This window comes from Cyclopterus lumpus, chromosome 22 (assembly GCF_009769545.1).
Source record: "Cyclopterus lumpus isolate fCycLum1 chromosome 22, fCycLum1.pri, whole genome shotgun sequence".
NCBI lineage: Eukaryota > Metazoa > Chordata > Actinopteri > Perciformes > Cyclopteridae > Cyclopterus > Cyclopterus lumpus.
In genome coordinates, this window is record NC_046987.1 from 19332141 (window position 1) to 19357053 (window position 24913).

Here is a 24913-nt window from a genome sequence, read left to right on the forward strand (position 1 = left end):
TGTGGGGGAGCACATGACAGGTATTGGTAATAAAAATGATTGAGTAACTCTAGCGTTTTTTTTACACAACCCATCACAGAAATACACCTATGTATAGTTAGGGTGTGGAGGAGAAAAGCACTCTAACAATAGCCCCTTTATTGCTCTACCTCCCATAGTGTCTCTGGATCCAAGCGCAAGCCCCTAGTGAGAAAACCCACAATCAAAGACGTGGAGTGGTTTCTGCCAGGAAACAGGCCTAATTGATCTCCTCTTTGTCTCTCCATTGCATGGATCTGTAACGTGGAGGAGTGGAGGACCGGAGGAGGAGGAAGAAAGAGAGGCCATCAGAGGTCATCCTCCGGGACTGCAACCAAACGGAGAGGAGGTTTGTTTTGTTTTTTCTCTCGAGCCGATCCATCTCCACAGACTGAGATTTATTGAGGGGGACACCTGCACCGCTCTGCAATGTACACCGTCTGCCTGTGTTCCTGACGGCAGCAACATTTGGCCGAGAAGAGAGTATGGATTCAAAAAGAACATCTGCACAGCAGCAAGCAGCCGAGTCAACACACGCACACACACACACACACACACACACACACACACACACACTCGTAATGAAAGTAGTCACAGTTACCAAACACGAGGCAACAATGTTGACCTCTTTTCACGAACCCCATTTTAAGGTTTGGCACTGTTGTCCTCCAAGTTTATTGGGGGAACATTACAACTGCTGAGAAGACAGCACACTTGTGTCGCCCTATGATATATAACACACACACACACACACACACACACACACACACACACACACACACACAGACACACGCACACACAGTGCAGGGATTCACTCTGATATCCTGCATTGCATATTTATTGCTCCGAAAGAAGAAGTAAATTAGCAAGGTAAGCATATGAAACAAAGTGTAATACTGGGGGAGCAATTTTCTTAACAGCATGCAGCAATATTCAGACAGCTAATGGATGCGTGCTTCATGCAGAAAGGCACAATGCAATGAGCAGCGTGCTGTAAATTGGGAAATAAATATATATAATATGCAAGCATATCCGTCGGGTAATAATGCTCTTTCATTTCTTTAACACACCGCAGTTAGCTGTGTTCCCTCTCTGGCATTGAAAGAACCCATATTCTCTCGCTCTCTTTCTTAAGAGAGCCCCGAGACAACAATACAGGATCCCTCCAATGCAGCACGGTTCCAACATTAAGGCTGCACACTTGAGCAGGAGTGCGTACTGTAAGTGCAACGCCATTGGCTGACGGTAGGTCACGTGACTGCAGACTGTAGTCCCTTGTGTTAGGAAACAGTAATTGAGGCTTCCATATGGTATAGATCAGATGTAGCCCTTCACCACAGCATTCCTCCAGCACAGAGGCTCCACGCTTGTGTCCACAATGAAAACTGAGCTAATCAACCCACCGTCTACAAAAGACTATTTAATATATTCCCTCTCGTGTCTTACTGTATCTCTCACTCATTAGACATCTTCCGCTAAACACTCTTTTGTATTGAAAACAAAAGCGGTATTCTTGTGGGGTTTATTTTAGAAACAAATACTTGTTTTTATTACGATATACTGCAATATAATCTTAATCTGTGTTGTTTTTTGCAGTACAAAATATCACATTGTTCTGTTCAAAATCCTTCCTATTTGCCAATATGCATGCATGTCCATACATTTAACAAAATAGGTGGTTTTGTATCAGGATCGATAGTCCTACACCTGCTTGTGCCAGAATCCTTTGTATCCCATAATATCACATCATCTGTCACTGCGCTGCCCTCATTGCAATCTGAGTACATACTGTAGTGCAGCTTTACATTTATGAAGCTATATGAGCTATGCGTGTGAGAATACGAGTTATATAGAACACTGTTTTAATATATAAAACCTGCATTGTAGGATGCAAATAATTCCCAGATTGATTCATTGTTGCACACTGTGGACAATTGACAAGGAAAATGCACAAAATGAACAACAGCAGGTTGATTTGACCTCATCACTGAGCAAGGACTGAGAAAAATAAACAAAATCCGAGAGTAATCGTACCAATGTCACATGAATATCCCACAACAAGTCTACATATATGAAATACACAGTAAATAATCAACATTTAAATCAAAGTATGCGACCCAAAACAATTAGGCCAGTCATTCCCCGTAAAGTAATCTTTCTCATGTATTCCTATAGCTATTGTTGTGGTGGTTGCTGGTAAATAAACCTGTGAGTTGAGTGACCCCCTCTTAGCCCATTCCTCCAGACCCCCTGGTGGGTCCTAGACCACTTGACTCCACAAGGGGTTTTGGGGGTCTGGTTGTAAAGCAATGGCACATGGAGGCTTATTGTTCAGACACACCATGTTACAGGTAAGTATTTTATTATTTTTCATATCTACCAACTCCGGGGCGTGTTTTTGTTTTATCAGCAAACTCTTCAAGGTGTGCAACCGGAGCTCCTCCCCCCCCCCCCCCACCCACCCCACCTTCAAGTGTTGCACCATGTGACCCATGTTTGCTTCAGTTTTAAACCCAGTTCAACTGTGTTACGTCGTGGTAGTAAAGCAACAACAACAACAACAACAACAACAACGAGATGTGCTCCTCAAAACCAGCAGCTAATTGGCTACGCAGGTGACGTTAACTAAGTAACTAACGTTAAGTGAATTGGGAGAGCCGTTGGTTTAGGATAAATCCGTGACGTCACGTGCGGGACCGTACAACAAAAGCCCCGCGGCCGCGGCCTTTCGCGTTAAACACGGAACAGCTTTACGGCACAGTAAACTAGTAATGACATTAGTTATTTATTCCGCTACTTCCTTCCTTCCCTCCTCCTCTCATCTCCTCTCCCTCCTAACTTCGTTTTTAAAAAAAAAAAAAAAAAAAAATTTAAATAGTGTACTGTCTCTTTAAGGTCGGTCGGCTGGTCTGTTTCGTATTGATCAATCCACCATTTTCCAACACACAGCGGCGGCAGCGCTAACACAGCAGCTCTCCCCGGCAGCGCGAGAGAAGAGAGAGCCACCCCTCTCTACCTGGAGAGGAAGCCAGGGACCGGGGGCAGTCATGGCAGCCAACATGTACCGGGTTGGAGGTAAGGTGGTGAAGGGAGGAAGGAAGGAAGGAAGGAAGGAGGGGGGGGGGAAGACATTTTAGAAACCTTCCCGTGATGTTTTTTTTTTTTTTTTATGTCGGATTCGGCACGATCCGCCGCGGGTCTATTTTTTTGGGTATTTCTTTTTACAGGAGCGTGGGTCCGTCTTTCCTTCCCCTTCTTCCTTTTATTTCCCTAAAGCTAAAAAAGCCTTGTGCTTCACAGATGATGATGATGATGATGATGATGATGGCGGTGGTGATGGTGGTGGTGAAGAGGAGGAGGATGGCGATGAAGAGTAGTGGTTCGCTTATTGCTTGGATTCCCCTCGTTTTCTTTTGTGTTTTGTTGTAACTTGCGTTGCTTCCCCCCCCCCCCGAAACAACTACTTCGATGTGCCGATGCATCCGAAGTCGTGCGTTGTGTGTTTTTTATTTAAAATATATTTACGTTGGCGTGGCGAACGAAAAGTTTTTTTTTTTTGTTTGCGTGCCATTCAACTATTGCCCTCTCTACTCTCATAATACCAGCACGTATTTAGTGCTCCACTAGCCTGCAAGAAACCCAGTGAGATTAGCAGGGCAGAGAAAGTGAGGATTTTTTAAAAAAAATTAAAAAAAAGTTTAAGGTGTGATAAAATAAATTATTGAAAGAAGTATATTGGTGCATTTCAAATCTTTTTCTTCTACTTTTTGCATATGCATCACCACTTAATATCTAATTAGAATTCCTGTTTTCACTTTCCCACACATGTTCTGCTTATGTTGCTCTGATTCATACCATCTAACTGTACTGTGTGACAATAGGCACATGAAAGTTACCGAAGCACAAAAGAAATGATGGGATCAGATGCTTTTACACACTAAACAAACACACACATAAGAGGGGCAGAGTTTTGACTCAATGTGACATTTTATTAGACTGCTGGTAAAATGTTCTCTTTTAAAATTCACTGTGAAAAAAAAGTGTCACAACAATCGCATTAAAAGTGTGCCGTGACAAGTGTACGCTAGTAGTAGGGATCTGGTGAATACTTCCATCAAACATTTTATTTTCATTCATCTTTTTTTTTAATGTTCTAGTTGAGTAGACAAATCGTGTACTTCCTTTTTTAACTGGATGCATGTCAAAGGGAGATGGAGTTAAAGCGAGAGTGACCGATCACATTCTGGATATACACTTCCATGCGATCGCTGCCAATTATCTAGTGAAACAGGAATGCACTGACTTTCCTTGGCATGGTACCCACATCAGAAATAGCTCGTAGTGAACGTCATAGCCCTCGTATTTAGTCAAATTTAAACAAGGCCTACCTGAATGAGAACAGGATTATCTCCAGAGCGAGGCAGAAATTAAACACTTCGTCAGCCAAAAATGTTGCTGAATTTAGTGCATCTCTGTGTATGTATATCTTAAACGGTACATATTTGTGACGCACACACAAATTCCCTGCCTGGCTACTTTGTAGCTTTACGGTGGTGCATTTTGAGCCCTGTACTGTAGCAGTTAAAAGTGAAATTGCATTACTATTTACATTTATACCGCGACAACCTATTTCCACGTTTTTCTTCCTGGAGTCAACTTACAACTTTGCGGCCTCCTAGAGGCAGCAGTCTGAGTTTTTTTTTTTTTAGATCTGTCCAAAGCAAAATAAGTCCTGTTGCTGTGGATGACATTATTAACTCGCTTCATACAAAGCAACACTGTGCTGCAATCTCTGTAGATCAGTCCAAGGCTTTTTACACAGTGTAGATCACGAGTTCAAACCGTTATTGATGGTTTCCAAATCAAGTCCCTGCGTGCTTGATGAGGGTATCCCTCAAGGATCGATATTAGGCCCACTGTTATTTACTCTGACAACACCATAATAATTGTTTTCTAACTCGCCGTTGTATAGTGCACATGTGTATTGGCATCTTTCTGCTGGAATGAGCTGCAACACAGCTTGAAGTTAGAGACACTCCTTCCTCCTGAGATCATATTAACCAACCAGTTATTGTTTATTCTTTGTAGACAAAATCCAAACATTATAAATATGTGTAATAACCCAAACTAACAAAGCATTAAAATCTCATTACTGAATAAACATACCATTAAGTTGTACCAGACACACTAGCGATAATAATGGAGATTAAAAAACAAGCCCAATTTAGGCAATAAAATAAGTCTCATAATTGACTGAAAGATTCTCGTGAGACGACTTCAACTCGACATCAGAACAAAGCAGAACCCTTGAAAAGATGGCCGCCACTTTGTAAGACAATGCAGCATCATCTTGGAAAAGCAATGACTTTCCTTGTGATTGAACCGGGGAACAAAAGCTGGCTCCGTAGGCCCCCACTGTCTTTGTTTTCATCCTGCGGGCCACACTCCACTGTGGTGCCCCCTCACCCTCCACAGGAAAGTGTTGGCGACCAAGTATAGGCTATATTATACATCGTATTATCTAAACGGTGCGACGGGAAGAGAGGCGAGGACAAAGATGATTAGACCACAGAAGTTTCAAAAGTCTTCACCTCCCAAACAAAGAGTCACAAAGACTTGTTCACACACAAATGACACTCTCGCCGGACAATGAGACACGTTTTCTTTTTCCAGCCTGTGTGCCCGTACGAAACATTAGAACATTTTGCTGGCTGTAATCCGTCCTCCTGTTCATACCGGCCATTAAAAGATCCTTTAATGGAGGGGTGGGGGGGCACAAATATTCCTAATTTTAACTGAAGCTATAGTTATAGTGGCTTAGTCGTCATGACGATCACAAGGCAAAGGGTGGACACATTTGATTGGCCAACGCAGTGCCTTGCTGGATGACGGGGCGTTGTGACAAAAGTTGAGATGGGTTGAACTTATTTGTCAAACAGCCATGTGTGTTTTTGTTGTTGCTGTAGCTCTGTACCTTGACAACTCGTTGCTCCTATACAAATGTCTATGGGGGGGGGGGGGGGGGGGCTTATGTATTTCTGACTGCAGCCGTAGTTAGTGTGGAAGATACCCACTTGATTCCTCTGAGGGACCCATCTCAGTGTTTCTGTGCTTCGCTTCAGAGGAGGGATGATGACACAAAGTTGGGGATTTTGCACCCCAAAAAAAAAAAAAGATGCACACTTGATTTGTACACTGGGACTGCTCAAGCCTGATATTGGCTTCAGCTAAACGTCCTCGTGTATTTTTCTGTAGACGAAGGGGGAATCTTGATAGCCAGTATAAGCGGAAGGGATGGTCACAGCAAGCGAAACCGAGCGTTTAAATCTTCACATGAACACCTGACTTGTTTTAAAGCCAATCGTGACAATTTGTGAAGCCACCCCCTTTTGAATAAATGCTTTACCTGCAGCTGTTGGAGTGCGACAGAATGTTCTTAATAACTTAAAATGTGACGAACTTTGTCCGTGCCCACATTTCTTTTTGCTGTTGGCTGGTGAGCACTTTCTGCCAGTTATGATTCAGACCCCGGCTTAAAGGTGTTGTAATGTTTACTAATATACTAACGTACTAACTTTTGCCAGTGCCCACACTTTGTTTGGCTGGTGGTTGGTGTTAATTTCCCCAACGCTGTGCACTCTCCTCTCTCTCGCAGGTCTAGTGGGTGTACTCGGCGAGTTTTACATTTTTTTTCTTTTTAGAGTTTTGAGTCTCGCCATCCCATCAAGTTCAGAACGATCAGTCAGCCAGACGCACGACGAGCGTCACGTTTCTTTGGAAGCCGAACTGCATCCAACTGCATGCATCCATCCATCACAATTAACGGGGGTTCGCCGCGGGGGGCCGTCTGGCCTCGTGGCGTCTCTTCCCAACACCTCCAGACACGTGGTTGCCTTTTCCTGTCCCAAAATGGTTGTTTTGAGGGAGAAGTTGTGTGTACAACCTGCACACGTTCGCTGGAACGGTCACACTTGAACTGGAACAAGATGCACTGGTGGCTGCGGCACAAGTGCAAGAATGATGCATGATGGGAGTGAAGTAGCAGTCGCTGTTTATGAGATGAATAAAAAAAAAAAAAAAATGTAAACGTCACGAAACAGATTAACTCTGACATTTATGATAAAGGATTATTTAGAGAAATTCATCTATTGTCTTAAAGCAGACGTTCACGGTCTTCAGCCGGGAACGACAAGTAGAACCTGGTGAAAGGGATGCGTTGACCGAGGCCAGTTTAGAGCGACATTAAAAAAAAAAAGAAAGTTTAAAAAAAAAAAAAAACAAGGTCAGAAACTACCTGCCGCTACCAGAACCCTCCAGCCATACCATGACAGCCTGAGCCGTAATCCCATCCACGGTTGTTGCTCACAACGACGTGCGTGCGTGTGTGTGAGAGAGAGAGTGTGTGCGCTTTGGGTTGGGTGTGCGCATGGTCGAGCTTGGGTGGACGTTCACATTCTCCGCTTCCTGCTTCTCCATCTTCCCTTCCTCGCTCCAGCCGAGTCGCTCTCACTCCCGTCGGTGTCGTTTCACTGGAGGCTCTCAATACGTTTTGAATAGCAAATTCAGTGTGCGATCAAATATCGGAAACTATCGAGCGCGTACGTTTGGCGCCAGATGCTCGACGTTGTACTTTTAAAAAAATATATTTTTTTAATACTGATTTTTATTATATTATGTATATATGCTACGGTGCCTACTCACAACCCCGTCTGCAGTTAAAATAAAGAGGAATGATTTAACAGTTATCCCGAGGAGATAAAATACAAAAAAAATTTTAAGCAGAAATGGTTTGTCAATCATCCCTGTTGCGAAACCTTCCAGGGTTCCTGGGCGTTGCACTGAGGTGTTTTACGGCGCTGTCGGTCCTGCGTCTCGCACATGTGGCACTTTTTTTTTTTTCTTAAGTATGTGCAGGTGCCATACCGGAGTTATGCTGGTCAGGTTTTTACAAACAACATGGAAGTGCGTAGTTTGGATAGTGACCCACAAGTCGGGTAGAAGTGCACTATGTGTGTGTGTCCGCCTGAATGTTCACAAACATACCTCATCTCAGACGTTTCATCCTAATTTAACTTTGTTTCCAACTCGTTCGGCCACTCTACATTTCTGCTCGTCTCTCGGCCCATCGGTTATCTCGTTTTTTTTTGTTTTTCTTCTCATCACTGCCTCTCTCTCTCTCTCTCTCTCTCTCTCTCTCTCTCTCTCTCTCTCTCGCCTGGTTTGAGTCAGCCCAGCAGACTCTCTCTCTCTTTTGGGGCTCGGTAACATGCCTTGATTGGCTCGCACAAAATTTCGACTGCACCGTGACATCACAGGCGCCGGAGCTCGCGGATTGGCTGACGACTGGGAGCGGGGGATGGAGAGTGGGTGGGGGGGGTTATACGCGGATTGAGGCGGCAGGAGGGCTGATGGGGAAAATGGAGAGACTGAGTGACGCTGCTCAGTGCCTACAGGCTCTCTCTCTCTCTCTCTGTTGCTCTCATTTTGAGATCCTCTCCAGCTCGCTCTCCACCAGGCTCCAGCTCCTCACATGGTGGAAACTCCAAACACTCAAAAACAGCCCACTGTTGACTGTCACTTACCCCCCATTTGTTTTTTCTTGCACGAATGGCGGCGACGAGGGGGGGGGGGGGGGGGGGGGGGGTTGAGGGGGGGCACGGCTTGAACTTTAAAAGTGATTCCATCTTTTGGGTAACTTAAGTATGAGCCAGGGAACCCAACAGCCCACCGTCACAGTGCACTGGGAGAAAGAAAAGAACCAGTACGGCGGGTCAAATCGCACCCAACCCCACGCCAACACTGAGGGGTTTGACATGTGGTTCTGTTTCAGTACCAAATGGTCGGCTCTCGATTTTAATTGGTCCCTCTGAGCTGGCGACTGTTGAAGGCCTCAAAAAAAAAAAAAAAAGAATAAAAATATATCATTTTCTCTCTGCGCTTTGTCATGAGACCCCGTTCCTGTTTTTGAACGTGAAAAAGACTTTTTGATTGTGGTTCTTTCCAACATTGACACTCTTATTCACCAGGATAGGTCTTCTCTCAGCAGGCCGTACACTCGCATTAGAGTTGAAACCACGAGGCCATTGATGAGATATGATTTGATGCCCAGCAGTACAGTGTCCCGTTAACAAGTGGGAATTACTTTCAGGGCTTATCGACTTTATATACCGGGGGCGGGGTGAAAGAAAAAAGAAAATATTGCTCAATGCGATTTTGCAATTTTTCATTGCAAAACCAAAACGTACCCTGTTTCCCGAGAAGCATCCTGTGCTTGGTGTTGTTGCTTGTCACTTTAAAAAAAAAATTTTTTTATCCCCATCTGATTATCAGAAGCCAGATTTTTCTCTGACCTCTAACCTCCAGCTGTGTTCTTCATTTCATGTCCCGGCGTCGCCGCTCACTTTCCAGTTGTCCCGTTTTTAATATTCCTCGGAAGGGCGAAGATGTCACGGTTGTCAGCGGAGGCTTGTAATGAGCTCGTTTTTTTTTTTTTCAGGGGCGAAGACGAGCGCGATTGTGACGATCGCTCCTCGTCTCGTAGCGATGTCGAGTCGTCGCCGAGTATGCGCCGTTGCCAGGAGGAGCCGTTATTCTAAATTACACTCTACATGCTTTCTAAACTGCTGCATCCTCCTTTTTTTTTTCTAGTTAACCCTGCGCAGAGTGTTGCGCTCCTTTATACAAACGATCATATTAGGAAGTGTTTCATTGAATTCCCTTCTACCGTCTTTTTAATTGGGAGATAAATTACATTGGCAATTGGCGTGAATCTGTAGTAAGTGTGGGTGGAGAGAGGAATCCCAATAGGGAGAGTGGAGCGAAAGGTTTTTTTCCAGTCAAACGTGTGTGTGTGTGTTCCGTCTCCGGGGGGAGACAAACATTTACCTTTTTTGTTTTGGCTGCAAAAAAAATCAGCCAACATAATGTTGAGCAGTCATAGTTCAGTCTTTAAATTGTTACCGAGGGTAACAAAAAACAAAAAAATTAAGAAAATTAGAGCTGTAGTCTCGAGGCGAGTCTGAGCGATATTGCAATCGAGTAAGGATGCGAAGGGAAGGTAAATTCCTTGTTGAGAGACGGGGCTGTGGCTCAGCGGAGGGGGGGGGGGGGTTAGAGCGGGTCGTCCTAATAACCAGGCCGGTCGATTCCCCCGGCTCTTACGCGTGAGAGCGGGACGCCGATCCTCAAGTGTCACACTTCAACACCGATGGGTTGAATACAGAGGTGGAATTTCGTGTAGCTACCTGTATGATTATTCTAATCCAGTTGAAAGGTAACTTTTTTTTTTTTTAATTACCCTGGGAAGCTTCCAACTCAAATATTCCCCTGGAATCGACGAGTATCTGCAGAAAATTACCTGTATATTAATAATAGATGAATTGTCGGTTTCTTCTTACATTCTTACAGCTGGAAACGGGACACTCTGTAATATAAGTATAATGTGTGTGTGTGTGTGTGTGTGTGTCTCTCTATTCTTACTAAACCAAAGTAAAAGTCTATACTATAGAACAATGGGGTCCACATTACAGATGGTTGTTTTAAACTGTTCAGGTGGACTCCTCCATAGATCTGGATGTCGGTTCAAACGTGACGGCTGCGTGCCTAAACCAGTTAGTTTTATACACCGAAGGTGCAGGAAATAATAGCAGGAGTCGGATGTGCATCGTGTGTGTTATGCTGGGGGAACTTCGGGCGATCTCTGGCCTAGTCGGGTCAAGAAGACGGGGGCCCCGGAGGAGGAGGGATATATCGGATGGCCGGGTGAGGTTCAGGGTTGAACGGAGGATAGCTCCAGGCAGCCAACCAAGTGTGGGGTATAATCTGACAGCGCTCAGCCAAGACACATGCGGGGCTAAGACCAGGCACCCTACCAAGACCGGGGGCCTGTGGGGACATCCTGGTGAGAGCTAAGCCTCCAAAGGGGCCTGGAGCGGTGCCAGGAGACACACACACACACACACACACACACACACTCACACGGTCACACATGCGTGGTAAAGCTTGTGCTAGGCTCTCCTGCCCTCCCGCACCAATGCAGACGCACCGTGCATGCAAACGGCGGTAATAAGGCAAAGGAACCGTGAGGCTGCAGCCTGAATGGAGAGCTTCGGAAAGCCTGATTTATTGTGCGTGTGCGTGTATGAAATGAACCTAATTGAGGGGATGTCTGCGTTGACTTATTAAGCTGTCATGGTGCGGTCCAACTGGAAGTCACCCTGAGTGTTTGGATGACCTCGAGATGCTGACTGACGTTTCTCTTTTCTCTTCTTCTCCCCCTCCTCCTCCTCCCTTTGCAGATTATGTTTATTTTGAGAACTCGTCCAGTAACCCACTGCTGATCAGGAGGATAGAGGAGTTGAACAAGGTGAGTTACTCCCAATGGCAGCGCACATCACGTCTTTTTACTCGTGATCATATCTACTTTCAAATGACTTCACATTGTTCTTGACTGCATCCCTAAAGCATAAACACAATTACTTTTGGCTTTTTAGTGTTCAGGAAATCTTCGTTTGAGTTCTCTCAAAGCTGAATTTTTGGTCTTTTGTGACCAAACATGTAAATATAAAGGTTATGAGGCTCAGGATCAGTACATTTTAATAATATAATTCAGGTTTGTGAATGTTCAAAAGGGTTCAGGATTTATTCTTGAAATATTTGGCTGATTTTAATTAGTCAATCAACCCTTTAAGTGATTTTTCTTGCAAAAATATTGACCAATCCTGTGATTCAGCAGATTTTCTTTGTCGTATGTGACATTAAATGTTTCAGACTTTGTTTGTTTGTTTGAGGAAAAAAGACGTTTTTCAAGACGTCACCGTTTTAATTTTATTTCATGACTTTTAAAAGACCAAATAATCTATTAATTAATAAAAGAAAATGTTCGGCACATTAATCGATAATGAGGCTCGTTCATAAATCTTACGCCAACATATCGTGAGCTCGTCCTCCTGCAGCACAGTTGACGCACTAATAACATAATAGATGACGGCAACGTCCGTTGCCGTGGGCGATAGCGCTGCACTCTCTCTCTGTGTGTGTGTGTGTGTGTGTGTGTGTGTGTGTGTGTGTGTGTGTGTGTGTGTGTGTGTGTGTGTGTGTGTGTGTGTGTGTGTGTGTGTGTGTGTGTGTGTGTGTGTGTGTGTGTGTGTGTGTGTGTGTGTGTGTGTGTGTGTGTGTGTGTGTGTGTGTGTGTGTGTGTGTGTGTGTGTGTGTGTGTTGTGTGTGTGTGTGTGTGTGTGTGTGTGTGTGTGTGTGTGTGTGTGTGTGTGTGTGTGTGTGTGTGTGTGTGTGTGTGTGTGTGTGTGTGTGTGTGTGTGTGTGTGTGTGTGTGTGTGTGTGTGTGTGTGTGTGTGTGTGTGTGTGTGTGTGTGTGTGTGTGTGTGTGTGTGTGTGTGTGTGTGTGTGTGTGTGTGTGTCGCATCGCACTGAGAAGCCGTAACAGCCGTATTGATCTGTCATCACAAGTATGATGATGATGTTTGTCTGGGTGCCGTCTGGTAAATCCCGGCACGCCCGTCTCGTTTGCTGTGTCGAGTCAGAGGAGCAGAAAAAGAGCCCCCCCCCCCCCCCCCCTGTCTCTGTAGACTTGTTCCAGGTGCCCGCCGCCGTCTGCCCCCCCCGTTTCATGTGATTGATGCAGAGCTCAGAGTGAGCCCTCTATTCTGCCCGTCGCTGTCAGTCTCGCTGCTCCTCCGGGATCCTCAGAGTTTCTCTTCCATGAGGGCTTAGATGCACCTTTTTCTTTTTTTTTTTCTTTTTTTTAAGAAAGTCTTAACGCCAGCTGCTCAAAACTAAGGAAAACGACGAGCTGAAAGACAAACAGTCTGATCTGCACGTCGTTGTTTTGCAACACGTTTAATATTGTGTTTAAATGCTGCAAAATCTCCAAAATCATATATATATATTTTTTTTTATAAAACATCCTTCATTTATATATAAAATTAGGTTTTTGCTGTCAGAAACCTAAATTAGAATCTCTTTTTTTTTTTTTTTTTTTTTTTGCTCGTTCCTGCACCATTTGTCGCCATTTCTCAAATGTAGGGAAATTGGATTTTTTCTTTAATTATTCGCTGATTGCAAAATTCTGCATTGCTCCAGAAATCTGACATGTTGGCTGCGTTTGCTAATTCTTCATCCGTCTCCCTCTCGCATTACCTTTCACGAGGGATCCTAATCCGATATGCTCGATGAACACTTTAAAGAATCACAGGTCATCAATATTGCCTCTTCTACTATATTCAATTAGTCTTTTATGTGTATGGAGTAAAACAAGAAGCTACAAATCATCTTCTTAATGAGCCTCATTGCTTTTATTATAATTTCCTTTACGCCTGTGTTTGATAACACATCATCAGGCAGCTTCTAATTCTAATTTAACAAACGTGTCATATCAACATATGAATGTCGCTTTACTCGGGAATAAAAATGGGGTCTCGGTGCTGCTCGGACAACCGCCAGCCGCGGTCCTGATAACCGCAACGCTCACTGATTTTTTTTTTTTGGAGAATTGCTTTTGCCTCACACTGTTTTCAGCCATAGTTAAGAACTAGCCTCATCTATGGTTTTTTATTTTATTTATTTTTTCATCTGTGTGTGTGTGTGTGGGTGCTCTATGTGCGGCACCACTTGTTGCCGTGGTAACGTCGATTTGTCTCTGATTTTGCAGACAGCCAATGGGAACGTGGAGGCCAAAGTGGTGTGTTTTTACCGGCGCAGGGACATCTCCGGCACACTCATCGCCCTGGCAGACAAACACGCAAGTGAGTGGACCGACCGTAACCCGGGCAGCAAAACGACCAGGCGGCTCCACAAAAAAAACGCACGCACACACAACGAGATATATATATATATATATATATATATATATATATATATATTTATATATATATATATATATTTATTTAAACTGCCCCTTTTTATTCGGGAAGCCCTTCCCCTCAGTTATTTTCCACTGCGAAGTTACACAGTCCAATTGAACGAGATCAACCAGAACTGAGAAAAATACACCTCAGTTTTGTGATTTTTTTTTTCTGTACGGCTGGTTTGCACATCGAGAGGGGGGGGGGGGGTTCTGTGCTGCAAGAATCAGTCCAGACTGCAGCAGCCCCTCCTCTGACGGGCCTGATTGCAGACGGCGTTCGATCTGTTCGGAGTATCAATATGACGACACCTGAGAGAGTGTGTGTGTGTGTCGATGCATATGTGCTATTGAGCGTGGGTGTGTAGCGCGTGCTTGAATGTGGTGCTGTTCTCCAGAGCTTGGAGAACATACTGCAGTATCTGGAGCAGCTGGCATACTTGGGACTGGGCTCCTCTACTACCTCAAGCAGCCCTTTTTTTTTTTTTTTAATTGATTTTTTTTTTTTTTTTATAATGTTACGAGTACCCAGGATGTTTTTCAGGGCGAGACACGATTGATTTTAAGAAACAAACAATGAGGTGGGGGCAGAGAGTGAGAGAGAGAGAAAGAGAGCGGGTTAATACAGAAGTCTAGCAGCAGGACACAGATGGTGAGTGTAGGATGTTTAGGGGTAAAAGAGAACGCGGTAGAAGTCACAGGTAACAAAAGTGAATCTCTTAAAGGCCACAGAAGTTCTTGAATGTCCAGGTCGCCTCCCCAGTGGTCACTGGGAAATGACGCCTTCAGGGCACTGGGCCAGAATTCAAAAGAGTAAAGAAGCAGAGAGAGGGATGCTGCAGGATTTTTATATACATTTAAACATGAAATTATATTGCCTATTTTGACCTTCTATCTTTTCTCTGATCTGTGGTCTGTACCGATCCTTTCTTTCTCTCTCTCCTCCTGTGACACACACACACACACACGTGCTTGTGTTTTCCTTGTAGGTTTAGCATCGTTGTAGTTTTAAGGACAGTTTCTGTGACTAGTTTGAGTCGTAATGAGAGACGTTTGTTGTGTTCGGTGCTCGGATTTAACCCTCTCCATAAATGTTGAAGAGTGCTTTAACTATTGACAATTTAAGTGTTCATTTTTATTAATAGCTGTAATTACTTTTATACTCCTGCCAGATCCTAACATTTAACGTTGTTGATGCTTTACACTGGCTTCCGAGCAGTTGTCCTGAACAACAACAACAAAAACGTTCTCGTCGAGGTTTTATTCATCCAGCACCAAAGTGCTTTACAGACGATCGACGATACGAAAACAAGACGGAACGGGACATCGGAGAGTCTTCAAAAGCTATATTTGCTCCTCATTCGTTGTCTGCTGATCCGTGACGTAATCGTTCCTTTTGGAAGAAGACCCGCCTGTGGGCAGCATCCGTTCTGCCCGGTAACTGGTGATGCGTCTTCAAGATAATCTTGATGGTAGAACGCCACCACCGCCAGCGACTACCCCACTTCCTGGCCGATTTTTAGACCGTATCTGCAAAGTTAGTCATCGTCTCGAGTCACATTTAGACAAAAAAATATATTGGATCTTGAAACTGCTGACGGCTACAGACTCTCCAACACCAAAATGATGCGTTTAACGTGCGTAAAGGCCAGGTTGTACTTGACATTAAGCATTTCATATTAAGTGTCGTCTGACCACATCTTTATAATGGGGGGGGGGGGGTGGGGAGCGTTATTAGGCGAAGGACGAGCCGCGATGAGTCGCACTAATGAGGATGGTCGTCTGGTCTTTAAGGTGCAGCCAGAGAAGTTTAAACACCCTGCGCGGCTTTTACTGATGGCGTAACTTTCATGAAACGTACCGACAAACTTTCAAAGCGAACACAAATTGAACACAATTCGATTTTACTCCCTCCACCATTCATGCCGGTAGAAACGCTGCCATCCTGGAGTCCTGACTCACTGAACCACCCACTAGACTTTCACTGGGTGTGGCAGGCTAAGTGTGTGTATGTGTGTGTGTGTCACCCACCCAGTGTCATTTTAGTTTGACTGCACAAGCTTACGTGTGTGTGTGGGTGGGCCGATGGCACGAGAGGGATTGTTTGTTCTGTCGGCCCACACAGCATCAGTTTGTCTGTGTGTGCGTGTCCTTTTAAGAAAGTCTGTAATCAAGTTTTTATTCAAAAAAGGATAAGTCACGGCTTCACGTCACATGTGCATTAAAATCTGGTCTGCGCTGGTCGAAAAGGCTCTATATTTTTATGAGGATGTTTTGATTTTGATAAAAAAAAAAGTTAAATAATTGCATTTTTAAGTAATACCCTTTACTTCCTCACTTAAATTTATCCCAATTTGCGTCGGTCATGTTCTCGGATGTTTTGAACTTTAACTAATATCGTTATCGTCTGTTTGACGTGTTCAATCATAGAGGAAACGGGCGCACGGCGGCGTCGTAGTGACGGCTCATGAACGATATTAAACCGTATTAGAACATTGATAACGACCTCGTCGGCTTTCCATGATCCATATGATTTATCGCGGAGTGTTTTTTCTTTCTTCTTCTTTCGTGGAAAAGACGTTTTCCGTTTGGAAACGCCGGCGCCCGCCTCTTCATTCGGGAAACGCGCAATGACTGATTGCGTAATTTCATCAGTCAGTTGGTGAGTGACAAAACGGACTTCTCTAGATTCCTCATTTGGCAGTTATGGCCGCTCCCTTTTTTTTCCCCAGGGGGCCACCGCTTCGGCACTGTTGCTGCAATTTCAGTTACAAATGACAGAAATCCCTCAAGTGCAGCACTTTTTTTAAAATTTCTTTATGAAACTTCAATGACGACTCTCGTCTAAGTTTTTCCTGTTGAGCGCTGGAGGCGGCACAGTGTTTCTGTGCATACGTACAGAAACCGAGCATCAAATTAAAGATATTGGCGTGCTGATTAGCCGGAGTGGAGTAACGTTTGCATGAGCAGTTTCTATACAGCGCTCTTGGTTTTTTTTTGTGGGGGGGGGGGGCTGAGCTCTGCCAGCTGCAGTTCAGGAAGGGGCTTTCAGGCATTTGGTACATGTAAAAAAGAGAAAAGAAGAATATGCATGGGAGGAATGGCTTTGCACCGCGTGTGTGTGTGTGTGTGTGTGTGTGTGTGTGTGTGTGTGTGTGTGTGTGTGTGTGTGTGTGTGTGTGTGTGTGTGTGTGTGTGTGTGTGTGTGTGTGTGTGTGTGTGTGTGTGTGTGTGTGTGTGTGTGTGTGTGTGTGTGTGTGTGTGTGTGTGTGTGTGTGTGTGTGTGTGTGTGTGTGTGTGTGTGTGTGTGTGTGTGTGTGTGTGTGTGTGTGTGTGTGTGTGTGTGTGTGTGTGTGTTAAATGCAAGGTGGGCTTGAGGTCTTAGCTCTGGGTCCTGTCACAGAATCGCTGAAGGGGTACATTTAATTCAGTTTCCTTATGGATCAGTGGAGGCCAGCAGTTGACTGTGTGTGTGGGGGGTGACTCCTGTGAGTCACTGATCAAATATTTTGCTTGCAGAGATTCGAAGCTTTATAGCTCAGAGGCACATGGGGCCTCCGACTCTGGCCCCTCCCCCCTGTGAGCGACGCAGCCTCTTGAGTGGTCGGTGCTCTCTGGCGAACGTTTGAATGAGCCATGACTCAAAACTTTTTTTATAATGCATTTTTTTGAATAATCTATTTTTGAAATGTGGCTCCTAGGGTCCCATAAACAATAGACGACCATGTTGCCAGTGAGCTGAAGCACAAAAGTAGAAGCGGTGAATTGAGGGAGGGGGGGGGGCTGTAAGTGTAGTAACAGAGCTACAAGTTTATTTTTGCTTGGACTCCAAAGTGGGTCACAAAGCTCCGTCACCAGTCACATCCCCCGTTTTTTTTTCTTATCTGCACGCTTTCAGTTTAGTTTTTAATAAGTGAAAACGTTCGCAGCAGGGTAACGTCTCGGCGTCTCTCCTCCCCCGCTGCTCGTACTTGTCTTCGCCGCCCGCTCTATATTTAACACGAGACGGCGAAGGTGTCGCGGGAAGCGCGTCCTGAGTCTCTCGTTCGCATCCTCACGGAGAGAGTTCATGTCAAGTCCTCTTTTTCTTTTGTAAAAATGTAATAACTCGTTCCGTTTGTCAGGCAATAAGAGAACGGGTTTACATCTGAGTAGTGTTGAACTTTGTTTACATGCACTGCCTACCGCTTCAACTCAATTACAGACATTTTATTGTTTATTGTTTACATGGCGTTTGAAGACATTTGATTTTTTTTTTTTTTGGAAACAGATGTTTAATGTCTTCTGGTTCTCTGGAGGAAGTGTTGTTTTTGTGGGGGGGGGGGGGGGGGGTAACAAAGCTATCTGGTCTTACGATTTTGTAATTCTGGAAAGAGTGGAGATGTGGAGTTTGAAAAGGCGTCGGTATTGGAAGTTACATTTCCTTTTTCCTTCATACCTCGCCCTCAGTTTGACCGTCTTTCTGCAAATCCGTAATACTAAATATCTTAAATACTCCGAAGTGCATGTGCACACACCAATGGACATGTGCACGTCTCTCAATCAGAAGGGGAGGTTAACATGTTCCACATCTATTCAGTCGATTTTGTAATTAGTCCCTCTCGGTAGTTTCCTTTTTTCTTTTTTTTAAGAGCGTGCACCTCCGTGGAATACACACACGGTCAGCTGGACTTACAAGTCTCATCGTAAAGCGTTCAGTTTTCCACTAAACCGTCGCTGCTGCTGTTGTTTCCGACTTTCGTGTCAACAATGAACGTCGTGGCCTACAGATCTGAATCGTCACGCGGGAGTTTGAGTAAGACGACTGGTGCTTTAAGAGATTTTAAAGGGGTTGCTAATTTAGTCACCTAGGAAAAAAAAGTGTTAATGGACGGGACCGTAATGTGCGGCCATAAAATGCACATTACTGTACAGATGCGTACCGCAATGCACCGACCAGGTTAAGAACATATTTGACTTGATGGGGCTTTTCTGATACCCGTTTATTTATCCCTCCGACGGATGATTTTCTTGCCGTCTGCCCCCTTTTTTCATTACCACACACACAAAACAACGCACAGTGTATCCTCGAGGTGCAGGCAGTTCGTTAAGGTAATAACGGTCCGATGTGCCTGCGCTCCCCCCCCCCCCCCCCCCCCGTAAGGCGACCCATTCATCAATAATTGATAATTGGCCGGGACAGGTGAGATGGAGAGGCAATTTGTAGAGAGTGTTGGTCTGGTTGCACCGCCAGGAGATTGGCTCAGAGGAGGGGAGAGAAGGACCGAGGCTGGGGAGTGAAGTTGCTCGTCAAGGATGCTCAGCCGGGGGGGAGGGGGGGGTGCAGTCGGAAGAGCCTTCCTGCTGTGTGGGTGGGTGGGTGGGCTCTTTTTGGATTAAGAAAACTCGACAACAAAAAAAACCCCTTTTACAAGGATAATAAAGGAGGAAATCTCATAAAGACGAAAGACGCCCTTTTTCCAGGACGAAGCAACAATTTCTCAATTTTCTCCAGAAAGAACAGTTCCTCCTCATTTTGTTGTTGTTGCGCCCCAAACAATAAAGGCATCGCAGCAGCCGGTACACCCCCGCCTTTGCTCCGTTTTCAGTATTTTTCATTTAAGTGAAAATAATGTCTTCTTGTCGTATTTCACGCAAGAACGTTTCCTCTTTAAAAACGATCGTTCAGAGGTTCGGGTCTATTTTCTGGGCTTTGGAGGCTGAACAATGCACACTGTTGCCTTTAAAAATAATAAATATATATATATATATATATATATATATATATATATATATATATATATATATATATATATATATTATTTTTAATCAAAGCAGCATTTCAGAATGATGGGAGGGATTTTTTTTTTTTTTGTGGAGACGAACCTCTTAACCCTTAATGTCTGTTATCTAAGAATTATTTGTGTGCCTAGTCGCCATCTTTTTTTGCTTTTGTGTAGCTCTATTTAAAAAGAGAAAAACGAGCGTCTGTGCCGTGACGCCGTTATTCTTCTACGCAGCTCCTGCATAACTTAGGAGTTCTTTTTTTTTCTTCTTGAGGTTCATTTTCTTTATAAAAAAAAAACAGAAAAGAGAAATATACGCCGCTCGGATCTACTTCCTCTTCACAGTATGAGCCGGTTTGGCCAATTATTGATCCATCACCCCCCCCAAAAAAGTAATCTATGATCAGTTTTAAATCGATAGTGAGTTATTTGGTCAAAAGATATCGTGATATTCGGTTGTAATATTACACGTGTACATGCACGCAGTGTCAAAATAAGATGCCTCTCTAAAACACACACACACACAGTTTATGTTTCCCTCACCGCTCAGCTTCCCACCTTCTTTCCTACTCCCTTTTTATTTTATTTTAATAATCTCAGTCCACATTTAGTTGCTTTTACATGGCAGAAGATGGAGCGAGGCCCATGCCGTGTGTGTGTGAGAGCTTTGCCTGGGCACTGATGGTGTGTCAGCAGAGTGCTGGGGCAGAGTGAGTGAGTGAGGGAGTGAGGGGAGTACTTATTGATTTTGGCCACACATCTCTCCTCCTGAAAATCCCCTGATTGCTTTTGTTCTGCTCCCCCGTCTCCCTCTTTCTGTCTCGCTTCCCTTTAATGAAACTCCAAATGAATTGGAGCACGTACAGACTGCTCTTCTTTCCCTCCGTCGCTCTCTCTCTCTCTGGCTTCCCCCTCTTTCCGTCTTTGTCTCTCTTTCTTTCTCCCCCCCCCCCCCCCTGCTGATTTCTCTATTCTCTATCGTCGTCTTTACATCTCTCTGTCTTCATTTCTTTTGTCACACGTTTCTTCCCGTGTGCTCTTCTGTCTGTCTTTATCTGTTTTCCTCACCTTCTCTTTTCTCCTCTCCTCCTCCCTCCTTCATCCTCCCTTCATCCACACATGAAGCGGGATGACCTATTCTCATAGGACGACTCGGGGACACGTGACCTACTCGCACGGGGCCTTCGACGATTATCCAGGACTGTTTTCTTTTTTCTTTCTCTCTCTTCTCTCCATCGATTCCCGTTAATCCAAGCCATCAAGCTTTACACCTGGAATGAAAGGAAACCCCTCGGAGGAGCCGCGTCGCGGCGCTCCGAGACACAATGGCGTACATGCCGAGGCCGACTTGTGAGAAATTAGCTCGATCGACGACACGAGGGCGGTGCACTCGTCGAGTGGAGGACTGTGAGAACAGAATAATGCCTCCTCCTCCTTCTGGAGGAGCCTCTTCCGGTCTGAGAAAATCCCCCTGATGAGTTCTCAGTCCAGCACGAGGTCCGCGTTAAAACGTACTCATTTAGGTTAAGATTCACACACACACACACACACACACTTTTAATATAAACACACATCCGTTTACTTCTGTCCTTTTTTTTTTCTTCTTGCGGCCTGTTTATCCTAAACCTGCACGGTAATTCCCCCCTCCCCCCCTCCCACAAGTTTTGAGATTTCTGCCACTTGACCCCCAAAATCCTAATGGAGGTGAATATTTTTAAATTATTTGTATTCATGCTCACAACAACAACAACTGATTTAGCGAGGACATGCCTCTCCAGAAACGGCGTCCTCGTTTCTCTGGATGAGCCACAGATCGGGTCGAAATTTTGTTCTAATAAAAACTTTTTATGACCGTGAGGGTCTGTGGATTATTCTGAATAAGTGTTGTTGTTTTGTCTGTGCTTTTTTTTTTTTTTTTCAGCATCACTAATGAAATTTCCCCTCGGCTCTATTATTTTGGTGGGCGACGGCGTAAAAAAGTTTAAAACTCTCTCAAACCCCTCGAGGCTATAAAAGCGAAGCAATCTGCATACATTTGATAACTTGTTTTTTTGGAAGAGGTGTAATTTGGTTACAACCATAAAATAGACTTTTGAGGAACATTGCTTCCAGCCTAAATCTAGAATTTGTTTAACTAAATGTATCATTCATTTATGGGTTTCTGGAAAATGTTCACACACCAAATCAGAAAAGTCTCGCTGTCCAACTTTTGAAAAAACTAAAAAAAACTTTTATGGTGCTAAATCAGATATTCAGAGCATTAGTATATGTAGTGTGTGTGTGTGTGTGTGTGTGTCATCTGAGCTTCTCCTTTGCTCTGTTACCAGCGAACTGGATACGCATGCTTTCAGTGCACGTTTGTGCCCCACTGTCTCGCTCAGATATCCGAATGCATACACGAGTGTCCTTCTCCCCGAGGACGCTATGTCCCCCCCCCCCCCGATTCTCCCTGCGGACGTCATTGTTCCTCCTCGTCCAATGGATGTGTGTGTTTGTGTTTGACCTTTCGACCTTTCTACCACCCCAGGGGAGCTGGAGGAGGAGATGGAGAATCCAGAGATGGCGGACCTCCCGGAGAAACAGAAACACCAGCTCAGACACAGAGAGCTCTTCTTGTCCCGCCAACTGGAGTCTTTACCCGCCACACACATCAGGTACGCTGGGGGTCACCCTGGGGTCACGCCACCGACGTATCCGTTTCACTTTAGTTTCAGTAGAACCCCCCCCCCACACACACACACACACACACACACACACACACACACACACACACACACACACACACACACACACACACACACACACACACACACACACACACACACACACACACACACACACACACACACACACACACACACACACACACACTCACTCCCCCAAGCGATTTGGACTCTCGAGGCCCAATCTCAGGCTGTGAATGGAGCTTTTTCCTTCATACTATCGAGTCCATGAATCCCAGGGTTTTTCCAACTTAACAAGAAAAACGATACCTGTCGGTTACCGTAGTAACGGCGCATTTGGTTTAATCCTAAATTTGACCAACAAATTGAATGAATCTCTCTATCTGATCAGTTTTCTCCTTTTTTTTTTTTTTTAAATGAACCTTGAGATTGAATTAAACAGTTTGACTACTTAACCTTCTACTTAATGACTACTTAAGAGTTATTTCCTTTTTTACCTTCTATTTTAATGGTCGTAATAGATTAAATAAATGTCTACTCTTTTTGGATCGTGGGCTGTGCGGCTCTAAAAAACAAAAACAACAACCTGCAGATCCTCCGACTCTCGAGGTTGACGGTGTGTTTATTTATTGATTCCCTTCACTCACATTATCTTGCCACACGTAAGGTTACGTGACGACTGAAGGATGTTCGGGAGCTTCCGGTCTTAACGAACTCGGGCATACAAAAAAAATAATAATTCCGTGTGCACGTTGAGCGCTTAAATGTCACCGCTAAGCCGTTTGTACATATAGAACCGCCGCTGCTCGTCGGTAAGCTGCGGGGCGAACCCACCTGATCATTACTACCTTTTTTAAAATTTATTATTACATGACATTTCTGAACAGTGGCAGGGAGAGCAAACTGACATCATTTAAAAGAGTTTATCGCCCCGTCGTCGCTGCCGTTTCTGAGCTTCACCCGACATCAAAAGTGTCCTCTTACACGGGTCGACCGAGGCGGCGCCTTCTGCAACCTGTTATTCACTCTCCGTCTTCCCTTCTCTTCCTCACCTCCTTCCCCTTTGCATCCTCTCTTGGACTCCCAGGGGGAAGTGCTGCGTGACTCTGCTCAACGAGACGGAAGCCCTGAAGTCTTACCTGGAGAGAGAGGTACGTACCGCCAGCTGGAGAGACGGGACGCGGCCTTCTGAACTGTGGTTAGGTGTGTTCGATTTCAGGATTGGAGAGAGTGAGAGAGAGAGAGAGACTTATGAGTTAAGAGATTCTCGTTTCCAAATGAATTATTCAACGTGTTGACCCAGAATGTTCTTTTCACGTACAGTAATGAGGAGACGAGAGACTAGCAGAGGGGCACACACACACACACACACACACATACATATATATGCAGACATGGATACACTCGTCTCTTTCGCCTCTCCGCTTGCCCGTCTCTCTCTCTCTCTCTCTCCCTCTCTCCCTCTCCGTTCCTTTTGCGTACCACCACCCCGACGCCTTTTTGTGTGCCGTCTGTATTTATTAATTTTTTTTCCCCCCAGGATTCCTTTTTCTACTCGCTGGTTTACGACCCTCAGCAAAAGACGCTGCTGGCCGATAAGGGCGAGATCCGCGTTGGGAACAAGTACCAGGCCGACATCACCGACCTCATGAAAGAAGGTACATCCTACTTTGAACTTTAAATCTGGGGCGTGTTTTTAAATTTTTTTTATTTACCTCATTTGTGCAGATTTCTCTTTTTCCGCAACATTTCATGAACTTTTTTTTACGGCGTCTTTTTTGCCCCCGAGTCGCCATTCACTGAATATCTTTATTTAATTATCAACCTGGGTTTCAATGCCAATCAGTGCGGCGCCGTGATTTATACATACTCAAAGCGTCACGAATTACACATTATTGTTTTATGCGCTGCATAAGTGATGACGTATTAGTCACCTGGAGGGCACGGACAGGATGGAGGCCTCACTGTCGGGAGTGTTTACCGTTATTTTAGCTCAATAACTGTTAAAAGCACCAATTTCCTTCTAATAGAGGAAAACGTGTACACAGGCGTACGTACATATGTATGTATATTCATGCACATAAACGCCTGTCGCCTGCTTGGCTTCCTCCGACCCTACCGGCCCCGTCCACCTCGCGCCGCTGTCCGCATCCCATAATCTCGCCCCCGCATGTACATGGAGCGGGTTGGAGCTTTAAAAATGGAAGAAAAAATGGTTCATTTAAATTTAATATGACAAGTTTTTGCTAACTCGTGTCATAAAACCTGGCTCATGTTTTGCTGTAGTTTCTATTGTTGCCATGGTCACGAGGCGGTACGTTTTGAACCAGTTTTTTTTTTTATCTATTCGTGTCCGTTTCCACACAAGGTTTTTAATCTTTGATTCCAGCAGTCTGAAGGATATTTTCCAGACGTTCTATTCAGCTTTTTTTTTTTTTTTATGTGACCATTCTCCTGCCATATTTCGGGTTTTTTGCCAGAATTGTATTAGCAGGTGGGGAGAAAATAAAAACCTCCTGAAATTGCAATTGGGCACCACAGGGACCCCCGAGCTCTCTAATCAAAGCCATGTTAATGACATTCTGCTA

General features: G+C 44.6%; 1 protein-coding gene across 3 annotated transcripts in view; it reads left to right on the forward strand.

The window, feature by feature from the left end:
• Nucleotides 1-2546: 2546 nt before the first annotated feature.
• The window catches only part of mta1 (metastasis associated 1), a 32393-nt gene continuing 10026 nt past the window's right edge, over nucleotides 2547-24913 (forward strand). The window contains exons 1-7 of one of the 3 annotated variants that reach the window (XM_034525337.1): nucleotides 2547-2633; nucleotides 2968-3093; nucleotides 11316-11383; nucleotides 13685-13778; nucleotides 22169-22295; nucleotides 23413-23476; nucleotides 23866-23983. In XM_034525337.1, the coding sequence (XP_034381228.1) occupies nucleotides 3066-3093; nucleotides 11316-11383; nucleotides 13685-13778; nucleotides 22169-22295; nucleotides 23413-23476; nucleotides 23866-23983 (499 nt within the window). In that variant the 5' untranslated portion in view covers nucleotides 2547-2633; nucleotides 2968-3065. Of the gene's footprint in view, nucleotides 2634-2767; nucleotides 2787-2919; nucleotides 3094-11315; nucleotides 11384-13684; nucleotides 13779-22168; nucleotides 22296-23412; nucleotides 23477-23865; nucleotides 23984-24913 lie in introns of those variants that run through there. The other 2 variants (XM_034525338.1, XM_034525336.1) reach the window with 2 other exon arrangements.